This window comes from Limanda limanda, chromosome 6 (assembly GCF_963576545.1).
Source record: "Limanda limanda chromosome 6, fLimLim1.1, whole genome shotgun sequence".
Classification (NCBI taxonomy): Eukaryota; Metazoa; Chordata; class Actinopteri; order Pleuronectiformes; family Pleuronectidae; genus Limanda; species Limanda limanda.
Window position 1 is genome coordinate 512,546 of NC_083641.1, and position 25,006 is coordinate 537,551.

At 41.9% G+C, this 25,006-nt stretch overlaps 1 protein-coding gene across 2 annotated transcripts in view; it reads left to right on the forward strand.

Annotated features, from left to right (window-relative positions):
• Positions 1-9,481: 9,481 nt before the first annotated feature.
• Positions 9,482-25,006, forward strand: part of fat3a (FAT atypical cadherin 3a) — an 80,158-nt gene continuing 64,633 nt past the window's right edge. Inside the window, exon 1 of one of the 2 annotated variants that reach the window (XM_061073215.1) lies at positions 9,482-12,794. In XM_061073215.1, the coding sequence (XP_060929198.1) occupies positions 9,494-12,794 (3,301 nt within the window). In that variant the 5' untranslated portion in view covers positions 9,482-9,493. The remainder of the gene's footprint in view (positions 12,795-25,006) is intronic. The other variant, XM_061073214.1, reaches the window with a different exon arrangement.

The following is a 25,006-nucleotide window of genomic DNA, read 5'->3' on the forward strand; positions in this document are numbered from 1 at the left end:
GTGTATGAGGGACAGGGAGCCACTCATATTTATTGAACTACTGAGAGGATAGTAGCTGTCGTCCTTGGTGCTCAAGTATCTTCTTTCATAGAGTCAAGACTTGGAGACTTAGATATGGTTGCTCACTTGGATTCATTCTCAGAAATAAAGCAGCTGAGTTGGTCGAGTCTGAGTTAATTGTGTTTTTATTATATTACATAGCATCATTTTGCAGAAGCTTTTATCCAAAGCTACACGTAATAAGTCCATTTAACATCTATGAGGGGCCATTTAGGGGTTCGGTATCTTGCCCAAGGACACTTGGTCATGCAGATTGGGAAGGCTGAGGACTGAATCACCTTCTAGCTGGAGGACAACCGCTCTACCCCTCAGCCATAGTCCCCCTTATTGAAGTGTTTTCCCTGTATAATGACATCATAACATAATTATGTCTTCCCCATGCTGTACGCCTAAGTGTCCTTGCGCCAGATACTGAACCCCCTTCTCACAGACAAAGTGCTGCACATAGATGCACTGTATGAATGTGTTTGTGAATTGGTGAATGGCAAAACCCGTACTCCAAAACGCTTTGAGTGGTCATCAAGACTAGAAAAGCGCTATATAAACACAGACCATTTAATATTTATAGAATAAGGTCTCGGTGGAGTAAAATATCATCTGGTATTGGCAAACATTTTTTAATCAACAATCAGTCTGTGATAACTCAGATCTGTATTCAAACCCATGGAATAATTGCTTTTCTGACAAATTTGATATTGGTTGCAATATTGGAAATGTAGAATCCGGTGTCTTTAGAGCTTGGCTCACTTCAGGCTGTCTAGCTCTGCATTGTAGTTTTTTTTTGCCCTCTTGTGACACCCCAACTTTAGGGAAGTTTAATATTTTTTAATTCAATGTTATTTGTACTAGTGCAGTGCCACTCCTAAATCTGTTTGGAATGGGCTTCTTGCTTGTCCTGTGTTCATTCTCAAGCGCTTCTTCAGAACTTTACCTCGTAATTAGTGAGTCCTCCTGAAACAGTTCTACAATATACTGTGTCTTTTCTTTGTTTGTGTGCTGGACATTATCTACAGAGCTTTTTATATACAGTCCATTGTGCAGAGTGAAGTACAATTTTGCAGTTATCATACTTGGTTTTCCTGCAATAAAGATTTTAGAGTCAATGTTTTTCATAAAATTAAACTCGTTTTTGTTTTTTATATGTTTAAATGATTTGCTTAACTGGTGTTATTTTTTCATACATTTTATGTCAGCTATTTCAGAAGGCTGTTTAGCAATCAACAGTCTTCTGACCCAAGTTCACAACTTTTCAGAGTAAAAGCTCTGTGATTCAGCTGGATATAAATAATTGCTGCAACAAAATCAATTTTGTGCTTTTACTTTGAAGACAATTTGCCAAACACGAAGTGATTCACTGAATATTGTTGCCATGATGGAGATCTGCATCAGTCATGGGTCACTCCGTGAAATAAATATAATCGAATATTCAAACTTATCTTGTGTAGTCTATCGGAGGATGTAGAAGAACACATGTTCTACTCAGTCTACAGCGTGACTGTTAGCACACTGCCTGCCCCCACTAACTGCAACAAAGCGCAGTTCACCTGTTTATAGAATTTGTATTAATGTATCGCATGGTAAGTTTTACCACTTGCCAATTTTTTGTAAGCCATGCAGTGATATTTGTGACAGACTGTTACGGAGTACTTAGTGAACTGATTTACTGAAGGGCCGGCAGGCATCGGACTCTCAGACAACAAGGCAAACGGGACAGGGGCTGCAGGCGTCGGCCCCTCTGCCGGCGTGGGACACGGGACAGAGGCTGCAAGCGTCGGCCCCTCTGCCGACTAGGAACAAGGGACAGAGGCTGCAGGCGTCGGCCCCTCTAGCGACGAGGGACATGGGCTGTAGGCGTCGGCCCCTCTGGCAACGAGGGACACGGGACAGGGGCTGCATGGGACACTGGCTTCACCTCCAGCCTGGGTGCAGGGACAGGGTAGGCCGGCTTCACCACCAGCCTGGGTGCAGGGACAGGAAGGGGGTTGAAGACCCAGCGCCGCGGGGGGGCACGGGATCCCGTGGAGCCCCGCTCGCCGTCACCTCCTGCGCCGCACGCAAAATTGGGGCTGTGCTCACCTCCTCCTTCGGCGCGATCCAAAACATAAACTTTAACACACACGTTCTGGCTTCTCTCAGTCTCTTCAGTTTGTGAGTCTCTGAGGCACCATGAGGCAGCAGACCAATCAGCTAACAGCTCTCACCTGCGCTGATTGATCCTCTTTGGTGCTCTCCCAGCCCCCTCACCTCCACATGTCTTTATTCAGGCATGTGGGAGATGCAGATTTAACGGTAACAAGTGGGTAGTGGTGTGCAGTGAGCATTGTATCCTCCCTAATGTCATCTGCTATATTACACACTCTAATGAGGCACAAAGTATCATCATATGAAATTATGTTTTGTCAATATGGATGTGGGACACCTGAGCCACACTGGCTCCATGCGGTGGCTCCGTCTCACAGTTGTGTGTTGTTTCGATAGCTTTTCTGCTGTGTGCCTGCCACGTGGGTTTCTTGTACGACCACTATTTTTCCTTAAATAAAAGAAGAATATATGCTAAACTAGATGCTAGGACTTTATACTATTAAACCATTCATCTACCAGTCCTACAATGACAATAAAAACATTGTTAAAACAAACACTGTAGTGCTTTTACTTTGAAACTGGTACAGGAAGTGTTGCAAATAATTGAGCTGCACCTCACATACCCGAGACACGCCTGAGATGTGGTGCTCACGCAGGCAGTGTTGATGCTCTAACTTGATAACCAATATTAAAAGGAAGATATTCAGCAACGCAACCTTGCTGCTCATACAGCCAGTGTGACCGTTTTCACCTTTATGAGAGCTGGCGCTGATCATGCTACTTCATGCTAAAACGCGCACTAAAGCCCAGACACAAAAACAGAGATTTCCTGGAATTAGTAGATGGATGAAACCATGTTTAGTACATTGTGTTTGGACTTAACAGGGGACCACAGAGGGCCAACCCATACATTTCCCTCCCTCCTCCATCCTGTTGTAGCATTGAGCTGCAGGTCAAGTAATTGATATTACAGACCTGCACTCTGTCTTTACTTCTCCTCTTCTCCAAAAGCATTTAAACTGCAATCCTCTACTGCTCAATCTTACTCTCCTCTTCCTCTTTCAGAGCACTCAACTGGCTAAACAGGGGGTTCTCATGTTCTGCAGCAGTTGAATGGGGTTGGGGGAGGGGGATTCACAGTGTGTGCGAAACACTGCTTCAATTTCTGAAGCCATTTTGTCCTTGTGGCTGAATTATTTGATTAACATAGGTTGTGTGTGTGTTTAAGAGAGAAATGCATTCCCCACATAATGCAGTTGTGTGGTTTGTGACTCCAGCCTGCAAGACAAACCTCACATAAACCTCTCTAGTTGTGGTTAAACTAAACATTTCTTAACGCAAAGTCTCACCACACAAGCCGCAGGTATTTATTATTATCAGGGCAATTAAATGTTCTACCCTGCTTCATGTTCTAGAACATATTACAACATCTTTTCCTGTATTTGATTGTATAAGATGTCTTCGTTTCGACAAAATTTTGAATTTAGTTAATTCCTTCTTTCCTTTGCTTATTTATTAGCTTCTTAATTAAATTAATATTCCATCGCATCATTAATGGTGGTTTTGCAATAAATTGTTTATCCCACTCTATTATTTTATTCTATTGAGTACATATCCTCATATATTAGACATAATGTTACTGTCACACTAATCATTGAACTGGTATTTGTCCTGTAGATTAACAGAAAAATCACAGTATGCCTGACTAGTCACAAAAACAAAGATGTAAATGTTAGATCCCTTTTAGTTGATAAGCAAGTAGCTTTACAACTTTGTAACTTAGTCCTTCAACTTTCTATAGAAGCCCATTTCCGCCACTGTGATGAAGAAAATACAAATCCTGTATCTCATAATTATGATCTACTTTCTCATAATTACTTAGTATATCATTATTATGACTTACTATCTCATTAATATGATATACTGACCGCATCAGAGCAGGGAAGCCATGGTTGAGAGACCGCGGTCAAACCAGCCGCCTCTCGTGTATGCGCAATTGATTGCACATTTGCGGTTCTGAGGTTTAAAGGAGCGTTTTTTTTCTCAAAGTACCGATACTGTGTAGTTTGTGAGTAATCCTATGTCAATAGTGAGGGCAACATATGAAAATCTGGGAACTAAATCCTTACCAAGAAATTTCTTCACAATTGTGTTTAGGAAGGTGTGTAATATCATGTCTTAAAATGTTGAAATTCAACTCCCGTGGGAAACCTCCTAAAAAATTGCTCAAAGTTGGGGTAACTGTAACCGATTTTTGAAAAATCGAAAATGTTAAATTTGGCTTTAAGTAACTTGTGAGGGGTCAAACTAGGGGTTTTTCATGATTCTGAGTTGATTTAGTTTTTCACCAAAACCACTCCTTAGTACAAAAACAGCCACCCCCACTTTTCCCACTCACTGCATTTTTAGCCATTATTCACGAATAAAGGGTTCCAAACCCCCCCGCCTCCCCAAAAACAATAAAAAATAAAAATAACCCAGTTAACACCATGAAAAATTCTATCTTTTTTCTATTTGTCTAAAGCAATAGCCTCATGGAAAGGTAATAATTGTCAGGACAGCATTAGTTTTTCACCAAAACTGCTCCTTAGACATTTGAGTTTGAAAAGTAGCGTCATTCGTTTATTTGAATATCTTGCATAATACTGATCCTCTGGGTTTGTATATATGCACGGAGAGAGTGCTGTGCAGCTGCACCCTCTGTTGGAGACAGAGTCTCTGGTTTGATCACCCCAGCTGCCGCTTTCTGTGAGAACATGCTGTATCGAATTGAACCCAAACTGGTACCTGGTGCATGGTAAATGCACTGAAAGATGGCTGTACCAGCTTGAATCACTGCATCCTTAGAAACCTGTGTGTCAAGGAAGATGTCCATGTGTTCATCAATATCCCCTGCACAAAAAATGCACTTTGAGATTTGTTTCAAATGCAAAGTGCAATAGAAATAAAATGTATTATTATTATTATTATTATTATTATTATTATTATTATAACCTGTCAAATAGAGCTGTTTTCCCATGGCCAGCGATTGCAGAAACCGTATCACAACCAGTGAAGGCATGACAAAAGAGCAGGTAGCGTCTTTGTCTTTCAAAGAGAGCTTCTCGGATCCTCCTGACATCATAGGAGCCCTTAGACGTGGTCAAGTAGATCGGATGGTTTGTGCTTCAGCTATGGTGCACCAGCATTACCAGCACATCTGCGTCTTCTGCCTGCACCTGAAAATAGAACAAGATATGCAAGTGTGATGAACTATGCAAAAACAGATAACCATTGTCAAGTTATTATACAATGTGAATACTCTTCTTTTCAAAGTAATCATAGCTGATGAAAGTAAAATATGTACCCAAATGTTACTGACCTCAACAGAGCCATCTCTAGCAGCAGCCAATGCCTCTCTCACAATTGAAGTGTCAGCATCATTGTCACACTGCTCGACAGTGATGTGAAGTTTTCGAAATTTTGAAGAGAGGAGGTGGATGAGCTCACTCTTGTTATGAGTGTTGTCCAAGAACTTTGCTCTTGGTGTCCAGTGTATCAGATCTGGTCGAATCTGGAGATCACAGCATGACTTCTTGGTACGTCTGATGTGGTCATGATCTTTTGGCGATCTGCTATAGCCATCAAAGACCACAATGATCTTCTGAGAGCGACAGCCAAGACCCTGCAAGTATCTCAGGTAACTGTTGGCAATCTCCTGCCAACTCTGACCTTGTTCCCACTTCACCATGTAGAGAAGCCATCCACCATCAACCACCAGAGTGGAGGAGGGTTGGTTAGTGAGGTCAAGCGGATCAGTTAAATCCTTCAGGCTAGTCTTGGAAAAGCCTGCCTTGTTCATTTTCAGATTTTTGTTGCTGAACAGGGACAACGGGACGGAAGTCAGCTCATACTGACTTCCGTCAAATATCAGACAGAAAAAGTAGTGTCTGTCAACGACGCACATCGAAGACGGTTGCAAATGGCTTCAGCATGTCTAGCACTAGCTACTAACTAGGGCTGAAAATGCAGTGAGTGGGAAAAGTGGGGGTGGCTGTTTTTGCACTAAGGAGTGGTTTTGGTGAAAAACTAATGCTTGCAATCAACTCAGAATCATGAAAAACCCCTAGTTTGACCACTCACAAGTTACTTAAAGCCAAAATTAACATTTTCGATTTTTCAAAAATCGGTTACAGGTACCCCAAATTTGAGCAATTTTTTAGGAGGTTTCCCACAGGAGTTGAATTTCAACACTCTAAGACATGATATTACACACCTTCCTAAACACAATTGTGAAGAAATTTCTTGGTAAGAATTTAGTTCCCAGATTGGTCAAATATCTGCTAAAATGCCCTTACTACAAAGCCCCCTCCACAAAACAAAGAATGATCTTCTTCTGCTATATTTTATGAAGGATAAAAAGCTTTTTTACCATAAACTATTCATGAAAGTGATTTTGTTGGAGTACTAGTTATACTTCTGCCACTAATACTATGAAGTACTCAAAATGTGTAGTTTTGGAATAATCTTTTGTCAGAAGGACAAAGCCTATCCTATCAAAAGATAACACTCAGATTCCTGATTTTCTGGTAGTATGCGTTTCTCTGTGTGTGTGTGTGTGTGTGTGTGTGATATCAAACATTTTAGAGAACACTACCCAGATGTCTGTTTATAGTCCTTCCAAGTCGGGCTGCCTCTAAGGTATTGTGGGATAGTAACAAGTGAGAATAACAGCAGGCAAAATTTAAGCTCAACAGTAGTAACAGCAGTGGTGCCACAAACTAGGGCTGGGGAGATGCGTTGATGTAAATGACGTCATCGATTACGTAAATAGGTAGATTTGCATCTTAACTAAGATGGCTGCGCCTAGTCAAAGCATGGATTCATCCGAAGAGCAAGCTGAAGCAATAAAAATTGCCCAAGATTATCTAAAGTAAAGGGTCCCAATTTGGCTGACCGTGGTGTAGATCTTAACCAGGCGCCATTCTATACGGACCTGGACCTATTATTAGATTTTGGCTGCACAACTTTTCTTGCATTTATCGTTGTAAATCCTTGCAGCACGTTGTAGAGTTTATTTCTCTCATTGAACAAGAGAAAGTGGGAGAAAGTTATTATTAAATTATTAGAGTACCCTCCAGTTCAATGTGAAAATTAATAATAAACACTGTTGAAATACTATTGAATTGTGCTTGCTTTACTTTATCTGACAGTTTTTTAGTTCATCCAGAAATTGATACAAATACTAGGCTACTTCAAAATATATGGCACTGAATCATAACGCAGGTTTTTTCGGACCTTTGCTTGAGGATAATTTATTTTAATCGAAAAAAGGAATCAATACAAAATAATCTATAGGTGCAGCCCTACAACAAGGTGTTGCCGTCTAATGAACATTTTCCACAGACATTCCATTTCTTTCAGCATACACACACTTTCAGAGGTTTTAACGGGGCGGAGGAGATTCATTGCAAACAATAATTGGGAGTATCTAATGCAGCATGACATTACATAGAGTAGATTTGCCAGAATGTCATTTATGTAGTTTGTTAAAAGCTGTGTCAAAATTTTAAGTGCAGTTAATTGAACGACACACCTTTTGTAACCTTACCTAATAGCTCCCGTACTGCATACTGACATGTAGCCCTATATTTCTAATGAGCTGTATTACACTGCACAGTTCTTGTCATTGGTAACTGAATCATTTTTACCCACATAGAAAGAGAACCTAAACACAAGAGATTCAAAAGGGTTCACTATTTTTAGCAGAGCTCAGAATTACCTTCAACAGGGTTGTTATTTTCACTTGGACACTGGCATTATAGCTTTACATACATATTTTCGCATTGTGAATTTGCAGTGTTGATATACAGGCAGAAAACCCATACGAATTTGATAAAGTACCACTTGCATGCCAAATGATGAGCATTATCCATATACTTAGGTTAGAGATGTAACGTCTCTTCTATAAGTCAGTAAGTAAAGAGTAAAATTTGCTAAATAACAGCCTGGATCCAAAGGGTTAAAACAATGTTCTGCATTCTGCATTACTTTGCCTCCCAGCTGGCAGTAGTTGTACTGACCCAGTAAAGCTGGCCGAGACGGCTCTGAGACACTACTAGTGCTGCTGATTGCCCTCCTCCCACATCTGCCCATAATGAAGTTGATGCTGAGATTGAAGAAAACTGAGGTGTTTTGTTTGGGGATTTATCCTTTTCATCCTGGATGGCTGCTGAATTGCATTTAAAGGCTGGCTTGAGCATTTGTCTCCAATGTTTTGGCTGAAGCTACACTTACAAAGTTAAATGTTTCTTTTTGTCAGAGGGTAAGACTCTAAAAACCTGTACCATTTTGGACTAGATTTATATAACGCTTTTCTAGTCTTGATGACCACTCAAAGCACTTTACAGTACCTTTTTTTTAGCCATCCTCCCATTCACACACACATATGTATACAGTGCAACACTTTTCTGTGGGTTTCAGTATCTTGCCCAAGGACACTTAGGCATGTGGAAGTCAGGAACTGAACTGTGGACCTTCTGGCTGGAGGACAACTGCGTTACCCCTGAGCCACAGCCGCCTAATCCCTTTTGCAGGAACTGTGTGCATGTGTATGTAATTATGTGCTGTGCTGACAATTAATAGATTTTGCTGAGCTTTTTGTAGTGTGTTATTATCAATTCGCTCGGACATGGACTGTTGTTTCCTGTCTCATCTCTCCATCCCTCGTGGTGGAAAGTGGCAAGTCATTAAAATACAGACCTTTGTGGCACTCCCATCGCCACAACATGGCTTTTAGCGGATCAGGCTTTATCCCAAAGGGCCTAGATTGGCACATATTTGTGGTTTCTTACTTTCAGAACACTTTTATTTCTGAAAAGGAGAACAGAAACACATCATTGACTTGTATAACAGTTTCATAACCATATCTGGAGATATTACATGGTTTGGAGACACAGGGCTACAGTTGTCACGATATGGTGCAGCAGCCCATTTTTTTCTCTGCTTTTATTTTTTTTAGTGCTTGTTTTGTTGCTTAACTGCTCTTCCTAGCTATACAATTATTTTGTTCCCTCTGAAATCACCTCTGGTTTAACAGAAACTTGCAATCAAAAATCGTGTACAGAGACCACACAAAGATGATGTCAGCCTTCATTTTGGTTCCCTGGTAACTGTGGACACCTCCTCCACTCCCTACTCTAATCAATCTCTGTAGTCCAATGGATAATTAGTATCCTGTCAGGCCAGGGAGTTGAAAAGTCAAGTCCTGGATTTGTGGAATGCCTTTTGTTGCTGTGACTCCCTGCCCCTGTGGCTAACAATGTTCTCTATTTCTCTGTCTTTTTCTATTGTAGGATTGAGTGACGATGGGATGGATGTGAATATGTCCCAGTGGGCAGGTATGCGAGCCACTCTCCTCGGCCTGGCCCTGCTGCTGTTGCTTTTAAAACTACCACTCTCCTGCAGCCAGAGCACACAGGGGGCTCCTCCGGATGGACCTAATTTTGGCTTTACTCACGCTGTCTACCATGCTACAGTCTACGAAAACTCAGCTGCACGCACTTTTGCCAACAGTAAAGTTAAAATGGGCATCCACCTGGCTCAGCGCTCCTGGGAGGTCCGCTTCAGAATCACTTTAGGTGATGATGAAGGGCTTTTCAAAGCAGAGGAGTTTGTGCTTGGGGATTTCTGCTTCCTGCGCATAAGGACTAAAGGTGGCAATGCAGCCATCTTAAACCGAGAGATTCAGGATAATTATGTATTGACAGTGAAAGCCTCTGTCAAGGGAGAAGCTTTCCTTGAGACCTGGACTAAAGTCAGCATCCAAGTCTTGGATATGAATGACCTCCGACCCTTGTTCTCACCCACTACATATTCAGTTACCATAGCGGAGAGCACACCTCTCAGGACGAGCATAGCACAAGTTACTGCCACAGATGCAGATATTGGCTCCAATGGGGAGTTTTACTATTTTTTCAAGGAGAGAATGGAATTGTTTGCTGTACATCCAACCAGTGGAGTGGTTTCTCTCAGTGGAAAGCTAAATGTTGATGAGCAAAATCGGTACGACTTAGAAATTCTTGCAGTGGACCGCGGAATGAAGCTCTATGGAAATAATGGTGTCAGCAGCACAGCCAAGCTTTTTGTTCATGTAGAGCGTGTTAATGAGCATGCCCCAGTGATGAATGTGGTCACCCACAGTCCCACATGGCTTGATAAAAACCCTGTGTATGCCATGGTCACTGTTGAAGACCTAGATGAAGGTATAAATGGAGAAATAGACTCAGTGGATATTGTAGGAGGAGAGCCCTCAGAGCAGTTTTTCATAGAAAGATGTGAAGAAGGAGAATTTGCAATAAAAGCCTCTGAGTCAGTACAATGGGAGATATATCCTTATGGATGTAACCTCACTTTGCAAGCTAAAGACAGGGGAGCCCCACAGAAGTTCTCTGCTGTCAAGGTTGTCCACATTGTCCTCAAGAAACGGCAGACAGGGGAAGCTAAGTTTGAACAGGAGTTTTATGAAGTTTGTCTGAATGAAATTTCACCACCAGGAACAATTGTAGAAGTTGTTAAAATTAAACCAGAGCCTGATGATGCAGAATATTTCCTGGCACCTTCTCCAAATTCAGCTTTCTTTCAAATGAACACCTTAACAGGTGTCATATCTACCACTACCTGGCTCACTCAGGGGACCCAGGATGTCATTAGTCTTGAGGTATTGGAAATAGGTAGTGAGCTTAAAGTTAAAGTGCGTGTGACAATTGAGGATGCCAATGATAACACACCAACATTCGATCAGTCGTCTTATGAGATTTCTGTTAATGAAAGTGTACAAGTTGGGACCGATGTATTAACAGTTTTTGCAGTAGATGAGGATAAAGGAGAAAATGGATACATTACTTACAGCATTTCCAGCATTCTGCCATTACCTTTCAAAATCAATCAGTTTTCTGGTATCATTAGAACCACTAAAGAGCTGGACTTTGAATCCTCACCAGAGAGCTTTATGTTTGTGGTTAGAGCATCTGACTGGGGCTCGCCTTATAGGCGAGAGAGTGAAGTCAATGTAACAATCCACCTGGAAAATGTTAATGATAACCAGCCATTGTTTGAGAATGTAGCATGCCAGGGGGTGATCTCGAGGAATTTTCCAGTGGAGGCAGTGATCACCACAATGTCAGCGATTGATATAGATGAATTAGAGCTGGTGAAATATAAAATAATTTCAGGGAACGAATGGGGTTACTTTGACCTGAACCCAGATTCAGGGGTCCTTGCACTGCGACGTCCCCTTGTGACAGCTAGTCCAAACAGCGTCTTCAGTCTAAAAATAACAGCCACAGATGGTGAGAACTTTTCTGATCCTATGTTTGTTAACATATCAGTTGTTCAAGGAAAATCTCCTCCAAGAGGTTTTAACTGTGAAGAGACAAGGGTAGCCCAAAAGTTAGCAGAAAAGTTACTTAAAAAGTCCAAAGCTAGCACCAAGCCCAAAATTGAAGAAGGTTTTATTGACCTTTTCTCTGTCAATCGCCAAACACCCCGATTTGATAAAACTTTTCCTAGAGATATAGCTGTGCGGGAAGATCAAAAGATTGGCTCGAGTGTTTTCAAGGTGAATGCCTACGATGGTGACACAGGTTTCAATGGTCAGATTCTTTACTCCATTTCAGATGGAAACACTGATAGCTGTTTTACCATTGACATGGAGACAGGCCTCATCAGTGTCTTTCTGCCCATAGATAGGGAAAAGAGAGATCGCTATCTCCTCAACTTAACAATCTTTGACCTTGGCCTGCCACGGAAAACTGCCTGGCGATTGCTTAGTGTCTTCATAGAAGATGCTAATGATAATGCGCCTCAGTTTTTGCAAGAAGGAGGCTATAAAATTGTCATACCTGAGAATACTGCCATAGGCACAGAAGTCATCCAGGTTGAGGCCACTGACAAAGATCTTGGACCCAATGGGGAAATTGTATATTCCGTTTTGACCATCACCACCAAGTTTAGTATAAACTCCACTAATGGGATAGTATATGTTGCTGGCCAACTAGACAGGGAGTTAATTTCTTCTTTTAATCTGAAAATTGAGGCTCGGGACATGGCAGATAAAGGGAGTCAAAGGTTATCTGTTACAAGTTTAAAGATCATATTGGAGGATGTGAATGACTGTCCCCCACAATTTATCCCTAATGTGTTCAAAGCCAAGGCTCTGGAAGATCTTCCAGTCGGAACGGTTGTGGCATGGTTAGAGACACTGGATCCAGATCTGGGTTTGGGAGGCCAGGTCAGGTACTCTTTAGCCAATGACTACAATGGATGGTTTGAGGTAGACAGGGCCAGCGGGGCTATTCGGCTGACAAAAGAGCTTGACTATGAGATCCAACAGTTCTACAACCTTACTGTGAAGGCCAAAGATAAGGGAAGGCCTGTTTCTCTTCTCTCTGTCACATTCGTTGAGGTGGAAGTGGTAGATGTAAATGAAAACCTCTACGCCCCATACTTTTCCCAATTTGCCTTGACAGCATTAGTTAAAGAGAATGACCGCATTGGAACTACCCTACTCAGAGTCACCGCTAATGATGACGACACTGGCAGAGATGGAGAAATCCGGTATTCTATTCGTGATGGGAGTGGGCTTGGACGATTTGCCATTGATGAAGAGACAGGTGAGTTTCATTTGAAAATTGTCCAATGTGTATTTTGCCTTTAATCAGTATTGCCTGAAAAATGAGTGGGAATACATGGGTTTTTTCGACATGGGTAAACCTGAAAGGAAAGAGGAGGAGGTAAAGGAGAATCCGTGGCTCTAAATTCAATAGTGATTAACTACTAACAGTCGGGGAGGCCTACAGCTTTATTTCCCAACAAAACCAGCATTTTGGAACGCTTAGAATATGGAGCCAAAAGGTTACACAGAAAAGAGAAAAAACAATACTACCATTCACACGCTCACATTTACACACACTTTAAAATTCTTATCTTTTACAGTACGTTTTTTTGCCATTCACCAATTCACACACACATACATCACTTTTTTTCTCTGATGGGGTCATTTGCAGTTCAGCATTCATTGATCCATTACAGTTTCATAATTAATCTAAATTAGAGGAATTAATCTATTTCTACACTTTTTTCTGTACAAACACAATGGTTCTGGCTATCTGGCTCTCCACACCTACTGCAGTGTACTCTTCTGGATTCATTAATGCTATCAAAAACTTGTTTCTGCTTCTTTCACTGTCTATTTCACTGATGGTTTCCTGATGGCCACCTTGTCAAATGTTGAGTGAGAGAGTAAGAGCACTTGTTTTGATGCAATGGCTCTCCCCCTTCTCCACAGTAGCGGGTGTATGTTTCAGCCCATTATTGTCGCTGGCAAACGCGGAACGCGCGTCCTGTAAACGGGTACTATATGCCAGGAATAAGTTGAGTTCCCAGAGGTTTCCTTTGGCGGAAATTCAGCTTTTCGTCTAGTGGTCGAATTTGTTGGAGCTGCAGAAACAGTGTTGTTACAAACTGTTGGTTCCTCGCTCACAAACTATCTTTGAAGAGAGATTTCTTGCTCTTTGTATCTTAAATTGGCAAAGACATTTTTTCATAAGATTGTGTTTTTGCAACTTCAGCTTTACTTTAATGGGGCGGCTGGGCTGAGGGGGTAGAGCCGTCGTCCTCTAACTCAATCCCAGCCTTCCCCATCTGTTAACAGAAGTTTCATTATGCTAGATACTGATTGCCCAAAATAAAATTTAAAAAGTGTTGAATGTGTGTGTGAATGGGTGAATGGCAACAAACTGTCCAGTGAAACTCTTTGAGTGGTCATCAAGACTAGAAAAGCGCTTTATGAATACAGACCATTTAACAATTACTTCCAACACACCACTCCCCCACTGAGAAGCTGTGGGTTGGACGTTGCTCAAGATATCATAGATTCCAATTATAAGAAAAAATGCATTTTTGATGTGATAATCAGTCAACCCTTAATATATATATCGTTATATATGTTCTTCACCAACATTTGTATGCGTTTCCTGCATCCTGTGTCTCTTCTTGGCTGAGGTAGACCTGATTGTGTCTTTGCCATGTGGAGAACATTGGTAGGCCTCTGGCTGCACTCACCAACTCGTAGGGATGGAGCTAGATTTCCAGCACTGAGAAAAAAAACATTGGTTATGTTAGCCTGGGGTCGCCCTTACTGCAGGGGCAGCTAAGACACACACACGCATATGTGTACTGGTCGTGTATAATTTCAGTGACAGAGCCGTGCAGCTCGGAAATCTGATAGGAATAATCCTATTGAATAATTCATGCAGTGTCATAACTAGTGTTGTCACGATACCAAAATTATGACTTCTATACTATACCTGCCAAAATATCACGATACTTGATACTTTCGATACGATACCACAAATACGATATGATACTTGTATATTTATCTATGATAGTAATAAATAAAACATCTGTAGGGTTCCCTTTTTTAAGCTTGTTCCTGCCCAGCTTTTTGAACACTTAACCAATGGCATTCATATTAGTATTATCCTACAGCAAGATATTAATGAAAACTACATGGTGACATCATAGCATTGATTATATACGGCTATGCAGGCCTATTGTCCGTATCTGACTATATGACTACATAGTTATTTCCACAAGAGTAACATCATTTTACAGATGTGTGTTTGAGGTGAAAAAAAAGTAAAAACATGCCACCTGAGCGAGTGAGTGGGGGCGGGGCCCCGGGGCCTGTGTGTGTGTGTGCGCGCTGCCTGGGCACACACACGCAAACGCACACACACGCCCGCTCCTGTTTTTTCATGCTGGTCTGATACGATGCTGATTTGACAAATGAACGTGACGTTCCTGTTCAACATATGAACACTGTACTGGGAGCACTGCAGAGGGGCCGAGGAGCCGCAAGCTGAGACCCCCTGGCTCCGGAGAAACAACGAATTGTTTTACTGCTCCGCCGTGAAAGAGATGCGGACGTCAAAGCATTAGTTCTCGCTTCACGCGATCCACCTGTCATGTCTCCGCCCGGTCGCGCCACACAGTTTGAGAGAGAATCACTTTCAACAAGCCGAGGACGGTCGGCTCGGCCATGTCTCCCTGAGATCACTCGCTGTGAGTGAAGCTGCCTGTTGCATGTGTGCGAACTGGGTAGCCCCGCCCCTCGCAGTCAATGCATGCAGGCAGCGGGACAGGGAGCGGAGCAGAGAGTGTGCTCTGACTGCTGCTATTTTAATAAAGTCAAATACTAAAAATATGCTAAACCGTATCGTTTTTAACGTAAGGGTACCGCGGTACCTTTCTAGTACCGGTACACCGTGCAACACTAGTCATAACTACATCTGACATTTATAACAAACCAAACCTTTTAGAAATATAATAATGTATAATGCACATTAATTTATCTGCATCTTATTTTATAGATGCACTTCTGTCTTCCTCAGTTGACCTTGACCCAAATTAAGATGTTGAAACATTTTTAAATACAGATAGTATATGTGCGCCCTTAAGAGGGACCGTTGGAGAGCAGAGAGAAATTGAAATGCTTAACTGACTGTGCACCTTGAGGAGAAGACTGGGATCGAACCACCAACCTTCTAGTTAGAGGACGGATGCTTCACATAATATAATATAATACACAAAGAAAACATCAAGATGAATATTACATTATATTTCTGTCAAATGATTTTACATTCTAGACATCTAACAAGTAAGAGATAGAGAAGTAGCAAATCAGAGACCTGAATGAACATAAAAATAAATTTTTCAAATCAGTTTCGTGTTTAATTTTTTCTCATTTAATTTGAATTATCTCTGCTTTAAGATGGGATTTCTTATTATATCAAAGACATCAGTCTATAGTCAATCTTGTGGTTTTTGACTGTTCAATATTAATATCATAAATCTAATCAGAAACAGTATTATTAATAATATTAATGTTCTTACAAATCTTCTTCTTCAGCCTTGTCTGACAAATCGTCTTATTGTCTATACATGATCCCAATAATCCCATGGTTGGCAGCTTTACCTCAGGAACATACCCACTAGGGATGAGCGAGTACAGCATTATCTGTATCTGTATCTGTTAACCATATGAATTATCCGTATCCGTACTCGGAGTAGGCGGTGCCTAACCCGGAAGTGGGTGTGATTTAACCCGGAAGTGGGCTGGTTCAACATAACTTTCTTTTTTAACTTTGAAATTTTTTTTATGATTTTTTTATTTTTAATTTTTTTTAATTTATTTCCACACCAGGTGTGTGTGTAGCGAGGGACGTTCACTGTCTCCCGGAGAAATGAAATGAACACACTGTGTTTTTAGTATATAAAGACGTGAATTATATTCGTTCACAAGTCATACAGACTGGTTTTGTTATTTTCACTTTACATTAACACTTAAAGTTTAGTGCAGTGTTATTGTTTGCCGTGATAATTAAATGCCAGTGTGATAATAAATGACAATTTCAAACCATACAAACTGTCATGTTGTACTGTATTTAATAGAGGTTTACTTTACTGTAAAGTAAGTGTAAATGTAAAGTGAAAATAACAAAACCAGTCATTATGACTTGTGAACAAATATAATTCACGTCTTTCTATACTAAAAACACAGAGTGTTCATTTCTCCGGGAGACAGTGAACGTCCCTCGCTACATCTCCAGCGCTCCTCTACTGAGCCAATGCAGGTCTCGTGAAAATTTTTCCAAAGACTCGTACCCGAAGACCCAGTCGGGAAATGAACGAATCATTTCTGCTTCCTTGACTGGGCCTATGGAACAGTCCCGATGCGCAGTGAACCTGAGTGACTGAGAGACAGAGAGCTGTTCTGTGAGTGAGTGAGCAGAGCCGTGTGTGACGGGAGGAGCGCTGTGACGCTGTGTGAGGATTTTCATTCAGTCCGAGCACAGATAATGACTCCGATTACTCGTATAATAATCGTACTCGGCAAAAGTGCTTTATCCGTATCGGATACTAGTTTCAGCCGAGTATCCGGCTCATCTCTAATACCCACCATATAACATATCATTCAGCTTCAAACTTTATTTTGCTCTTGCTCTATGCTGTGAGGAAGTTGACTGATGTTTCCTCCTGTGACATTTGTTGTTAATTTAACACTCCTAATTTTAAATCATTTTTTTCATGCAGGAGTTATGGTGCATGGCGATTAATTGCAGTATGAGCAAGGAGTCAGAGATGAATGAACATTGAGGCAGAGAAAACAGCACAAGGGCAACTCTGATTTAATCCCAGCCTACCTTGAAAATGCAGTGACGTTTGTGTGTGTGTGTTTCATGGGAGAGAGCAGAGTACAGAGATAGGGAGAGAGCTTGTGTGTATAGTTGATAGTAATTTTCTAAAACAAATACGATCAACTACTAATTTTTTGTAGGTGTATTAATTTCACACAGGATGACACTTCTCATTTGTAGCTTAAAGGTGGCTGTTTACGGATATTGTTATATCATGACCAACATAAGCAGCTCATCATGTGAGCAATGAATGCGGTACATTTCTAAACCCATATTTATAAATAGGAGGAGATCCTTCTAAGCTAATGAATGGACAGCAGATGAGAAGGTGAATTGTACTGCAGCAGTGATTTGTATTGGTGTTCAGTACTGATTAAACAAAACAGGAAACGCACTACCGAACTAGACAGAATAATCTGGCAGAGTAGTGCAGTCAAGACCAGGCTTTTATTGGGAGGTTGATGAATGAGTGAGAGCAGGTGTGCCTTGTCTGGTACAGAGGAGAAACCAGCCACACCCCCTGCCACACACATAACCTGCAGAGAAGAACAGAAAGAGGAACAGAGAAACGCGATCAAGGCATTTGTAGTTCGAAAATATGTTTTTGCCGTCCTTCCTACGGGATTCATACATCACATACTACGTTGCTCTGATTGGTTGGTGGTCTATCCAATTGAGCGAAGAGGCATTTTTTTTCCTGGTGCGGTTGAAACACGCCCTATAATCGCAGCCCAATGGAGCGGTCTCAGACTCATATTCTGACTAGAATCATGAGTCTGACAACGTCAGGCTAAGCATCCGCCTCAAGACACTAGTACTTGTGTATCGTGATGCGAACGTTACAGCCCAGTCTACATCGCGAACATGGTCAAACCTTACACCCCAACCTGTCTACTAGGGCTGGGTATTGCCTACAACCTCACAATACGATAGGTATCACGATACAGAGGCCACGATAAGATACGTATCACGATACACGTGGCTTTTGAATAATGACCATGTCCTGCACAGAATTGACTATAACAGCTGTTCTTTATTTTTCCATATAACAGCAAAGGCGAAGCATTAGGGATCGTACTACTCAAAATTCTGGCCATTAAAAGATATTAAAAGTAAAATAAAATAATTATCTTTCTAGGGCGGCTGTGGCAGAGTGGTTGTCCTCCAACCTGAAGGTTGGCAGTTCGATCCCCAGTCTGACCCATCTGCATGCCGTAGTGTCCTTGGGCAAGATGTTGAACCCTGAATTGCCCCCCATAGAATAACAAAGTGCTGCGAATAGATGCACTGTATAAATGTGTGTGTGAATGGGGGAATGTAAAACTGTACTGTAAAGCGCTTTCAGTGGTCGTCAAGACTAGAAAAGCACTATATAAATACAAAACCATTTACCATTTAATCCCAATAATAAAAAAAGGCTATGCACAGAAAGGATCTGTCATTCACGTATGTCTTCCCAAGATCCCCGGATACAGTGTTTGTAATGTCCCTCCTAAGTGCAGAGTCTGTTGCTTGAACATGAGCGCAGTTGCACAGCTGGGCATGCAGCGGTGCTATAACAGACAGGGTAGGGGTCTTTTCTTCAGACATTACGAGTGTTGCAACTTTTAGAGGCTTCAGGGCTTTAGCCACATCTTCAGCACAGGCCAGGTCCGCTTCAGTTAAGGTCCACAACTACTTGGCATTCTTCCACACCGCAGTGGAGAGTAAGTAAGAAACAGTGGGCGTCTCGAGTGCACGTTGAGCGGCCAAATTCAGACTGCGGGCAAAGCAGTCCCTGTTTTAGGGGCAGGGTAAAAAGGGTGCTGTTTTAAACGATCCTTGTGGTATTTTGACCAAAATATGTTACAAACATTTCATTAAGACACCAAGGAACCATATCAACTGTGGTAAATGGTAGAGATGAGCCGGATACTCGGCTGAAACGAGTATCCGGTACGGATAAAGCACTTTTGCCGAGTACGATTATTATACGAGTAATCGGAGTCATTATCTGTGCTCGGACTGAATGAAAATCCTCACACAGCGTCACAGCGCTCCTCCCGTCACACACGGCTCTGCTCACTCACTCACAGAACAGCTCTCTGTCTCTCAGTCACTCAGGTTCACTGCGCATCGGGACTGTTCCATAGGCTCAGTCAAGGAAGCAGAAATGATTCGTTCATTTCCCGACTGGGTCTTCGGGTACGAGTCTTTGGAAAATTTTTCACGAGACCTGCATTGGCTCAGTAGAGGAGCGCTGCAGATGCGAGGGACGTTCACTGTCTCCCGGAGAAGTGAACGCTCTGTGTTTTTAGTATGGAAAGACGTGAATTGTATTTGTTCACGGGTCATGGTGACTGGTTTTGTTGTTTTCACTTTACATTTACACTTACTTTACAGTAAAGTAAACCTCTATTAAATACAGTACAACATGACAGTTTGTATGGTTTGAAATTGTCATTTATTATCACACTGGCATTTCATTATCACGGCCAGTGTTGGGGAGTAACGGAATACATGTAACGGCGTTACGTATTTAGAATACAAATTATGAGTAACTGTATTCCGTTACAGTTACAGATTAAATAGATGGTATTCAGAATACAGTTACATTGTTGAAATCAGTGGATTACATGACGGTACTTCTCGAGTTTATTCACTCTCTCGTAAATCCACCGGCGGCAAAGCCCCCAGGAAGCAGCTGGAGACCAGGGCTGCCGTAAGAGCGCCCGGGCCCCCGGCGGCGTGAAGGAGCCTCACCGCTACCCGCTCGGGACCGTTACAGGCCCGGGACCGAGCGCTAATAATATCACCCGTTGACCAAGTAGTATAAAAGCATTTAGTCACTTGTTGCTCCAACATTAACTGCAACCGCGTCCCAATTTAATTTCATCCATCTTCAAGAACTTCTCCGCTGTTCTCTCCGTTCAATGTCGGGTGTCGAGGGTAAATTACGTATTCTCCGCCCCCCCCTCTCTTTTTATCTTTATGACTGCTTGTGTGTCTGTAGTGGATGGGCAGAGGGGGGCATTTAATAATGTGATCGGTAAAATTGGTAAAATTAAAACTCCAGGACAACAGAAGGGGAATGCAAACTATGGGATGCATACTTTATCATTTATATCATATAAAATGTCATCAATATCGTTTAAAATCATTTTTCAGTGTGTTTCATGGAGCGATACGCTCGCGTCAAGCGCAAAAAAAAATAAACTCGACGCCGAAACGATCGTAGCACGGCGCGAGGCAGCCTTGGCGCAGGGGGGGGGGGTCCTTCAGCCTCCGGTGGGGCCGGCACAGAGGTGGGAGTGGATGGGAGCCGGACATCCAGCTGGAGAGAGAGTTTAAACTGCTGCTTCTCCACTGACTATAACAACGCCGCAATCATACACTTAAAAAATGCAATACAAACCGGAAGTATTCCAAGTATTCAGAATACGTTACTCAGATTAGTTAATGTAATGGAATACGTTACAGATTACATTTTTGGGCATGTATTCTGTATTCTGTAACGGAATACGTTTTGAAAGTATCCTTCCCAACACTGATCACGGCAAACAATTACACTGCACTAAACTTTAAGTGTTAATGTAAGGTGAAAATAGCAAGGCCAGTCTGTGTGACTTGTGAACGAATGTGGATCGCGTCTTTCTGTGCTGGGAACACAGAGTGTTCGTTTCTCTGGGAGACAGTGAACGTCCCTCGCATCTCACTCACACACACACACACACACCTGGTGTGGAAATAAATTTTAAAAAAATCATAAAAAAATGTCAAAGTTAAAAAATAAAGTTATGTTGAACCAGCCCACTTCCGGGTTAAACCACACCCACTTCCGGGTTAGGCCCCGCCCACCCCGAGTACGGATAATTCATATGGTTAACAGATACAGATAATGCTGTACTCGCTCATCCCTAGTAAATGGGCATAATATGTCCCCTTTAAACATTTGTGCCAGGACACCCAAGAGCTTTCCCATTCATCATCTACAATAATAACAATTGGAGGCTAACACAATGTTAGCCTCAAATTCCCATTTACCTTTTATATCCAATGTGTCAATAGATGTATCCATATGAATTCTACTGTATAAATAGGATATTATATGTTTTGTTTGACTTCGATACTCAGCTATCTCCACCCAGTACTGTTCAAAATTGCATGTTGTTTCCTTAATTTTGTCCCAATCCTTGTGTGTGGTCAAATAGTGCCGAGGTTGGAAATATCGAAATGGATCATTAGCTTCAATACCATACTTTGCTTGAAACTGTGCGAAAGCCCTCAGAGTCGTTCCTTCAATTAATTGACTTATTGTGGTCAAACCCTTCTCCGCCCATCTACTAAACCCACTGTCTAATTTAGCAGGCAGAAAAGTACAAAGAGCAGCTGTTATAGTTGCCCTAGATACAGATAACGGTAGGTTTAATACCTTTCTTCCAAACCTTTAATGTATACTTAACCCATTCATTTTGTATCCTGAGTTTACGCCATGCATTTGTCGTCAGAAAGGGGAGGGCTGAGAGTGATGTGTTTACTGAACTTTGCTCTATATTGTGGTGCAATAGTAGTAGACTTGACGTTGGCTAATTATCAATAATCATGAAATATGATTATTAAAATAATAAAAAAAATTTTTTTAAATAATTAAAAATGATAAGATTATCAATTAAGAATAGTTAAATAATTAATGAAAAACAATAAAACGATCAATTAAGAATAACACAATCTATAATTATAATTTATTAACGATGGGGCACCACCCTGGTAACAGGGACCAACAGTCAATCTGTAAAGATCAGTCTCAGTTTGGAAAAGTTCAATTAATAATCTCAATATTTAATATTAATTATTGCATGATGAACAATGAAGGGTTTTAAGTTTGAGCACAGGCTATCATAATCCAGCTGTATTCACGTACATATGCACAAATAATCACAAGATACAGATACTTAAATTACACTAGGATTTATTAAAGGATAATAACATTAATGTAAATCAATGATTACTATTCTAACAAAACTCCACTATATCACAGATAACAACAGCAGCAGCATTTATCACGATTTAGGACACATGTAATACCTATTGTATATCTATGTGGGTGGGTGTGTGTGTGTCTGTCTGTGTGTGTGAGAGAGAAAGGCGGAGTGGCACTGGCATAATGATAAGAGATGAGCCGGATACTCGGCTGAAACGAGTATCCGGTACGGATAAAGCACTTTTGCCGAGCACGAGTATTATACGAGTAATACGAGTCAATATCTATGCTCGGACTGAATGAAAATCACAAACACAGTTGAACCTCCCCCAGCACACGCTCATAACAGATATAAAAACAAGGTGGAACTATACGTTCTACATGCTCCAGCGGCTGCTGGAACAGCGCAGGGCTGAGCAGATTATGACACAGAGTCTAACATGGGTAGAGCTCCAACAATCATCTATCCAAATGAGTGGAGGTTAGCATCATACATGCTCACTGTTCTTTGTCCTTTTGAGGAGGTCACAAGGGCACTCTCAAAACACAGTGCCTCCATCTCTGAGGTCATCCCCCTCCTGCATGGCCTGTGCTCCATCATCAGGTCACTGCATGTGGGAGGTCTTGCAGCTGGTGAGGAATCTGAGGATGAATCTGATCAGTTCATGGCTGGTGATGATTATCAGGATGCCACAGTGGGGCTGGGCCAAGATGTTGCGGCTGAGTCCAGGGAAAAGTTAGGCACAGCAGCAAGGAGACTGGCAGCCAATCTGAGCAAAGAACTAGAATGGCGTTTCCAAACTAATTTTTGCAAACTCCACATTTCTGCTTGCCACTCTCCTTGACCCCAGATATAAAGCCAGCTGTTTTCCAGACAATATTGATGTGGAGGCACTGAAGAGGACATTACTCCACAGGATGGAGCTCTGTAACCCTGTGGCTACACCTGCAAGAAACACAGAAGAGACACCTGACACCAGCAGGACTTCAGTCTTGTCTTTCCTGCAGAAAAAGAAATCGGCTATTCCAATGAGGACACATTTACCATCAGGTGATGTGGAGGCCTACCTGGCAGATGGGGACATCAGCCTTACCGATGACCCAGTGAAATACTGGTCAGGCAAGCTTCAATGCTGGCCCAATCTTACACGCTTTGCACTGCAGCATCTCAGTTGTCCACCTACAAGTGTCCAGTCTGAGCGTGTCTTTAGCACAGCTGGAAATGTGGTCAGTCCACAGCGTGCAAACTTAGACCCTAACCATGTGGAACAACTGGTCTTCATTAAAGTCAATGCAGATCTGAAAAACAGCATCGAACTATTTTATCCGTAGAACAAAGTCTCCCCGCCCCCCTCTCCCTCTCTGTCTCTCTCTTACTCACTCATACACACACTCACACACACACAAAAACACACACACACACACACCTGGTGTGAAATAAATTTAAAAAAAAAGTTAAAAAAGAAAGTTATGTTGACTATGAAAACACTTGTTATTACATTTCACTTCATAATTGCAACAGCATGTGTTGTATTCATTGTTGCAAAACTTCTGTAAATAGTTAGTTTGCTATTGTGATCAAAATCATTGATCTGAAGCTCAATGCTGTCCTGTAATAGTTTTCTAATCAGCAATAAAAATAACAATTTCTGATCAACCCATATCAATTGCATGCTTAAAATAACATACTGGTTAAAGCCCCGCCCGTTTCAAGACAACCCGGCCTACTTCCGGGTTAAATCCAGCCAACTTCCGGGTTAAATCACACCCACTTCCGGGTTAGGCCCTGCCCACTCCGAGTACGGATACGGATACAGATAATTCATATGGTTAACAGATACAGATACAGATAATGCTGTACTCGTTCATCCCTAATAATGATGCAGTCACGTGGTGACGTAGTCTCGCCGAATTCAAGATGGTGGTACACTCACGTGATTCAAAATGGAGGCAGGTCACGTGAGTTGAACAAAGGGATGTTTAGCACAAGGAAATTTAAAACAAAGGAAATCTGATCTACCTCGTGGTTTGAAGCTAGAACCACATGTTTTGAAGAAGGGAACTTTTGAACAAGCTCTGATCCATCAGAGATGCGACCACGCTATTTTAGGTATCAGATCTATATATGTATATGTGAAATGTGTGAATGCAGGTCGGAACGTGTGTGAAGGCAGGTTAGGAGAAGAGAGAGAGACAGAGAGAGATTCTTCTGTTGGTGACAACGGGGATCAGCGCTGGGCCAAAAAGGAGAGTATTCTTCTCTTTCTCCTTCGACGCAATGAACTTCGTCCTTCTGCAGGGATAAACAGCTGTTTTGTGGATCGGGGAAAAGTCTCTGTGAGCTCGGACGGCGAGTAACATTACCACTACGATCAGCCCGCACGATATAAAATCCGCCATACCGGATTAGGGCTGAATGATTAATTGCATTTGCGATAAAATCACGATATGATAAAACGCGATATCCTAATCGCAACGTGCACGATTATAACGTGCGAACGACAGTAGGGCATCGGGCTGCTGTCTTCAGCCGCAGCCAGAATGCCGCGGGACAACAACACTTCGCTGATCCAGAAGATAGCGAAGCAGGCCTGCGTCACCTACAGGGGTCTCAAGTCTTCGACGTGGCGGAAACATAGAGCGAGCTCATCTCGCTGGTGACCGC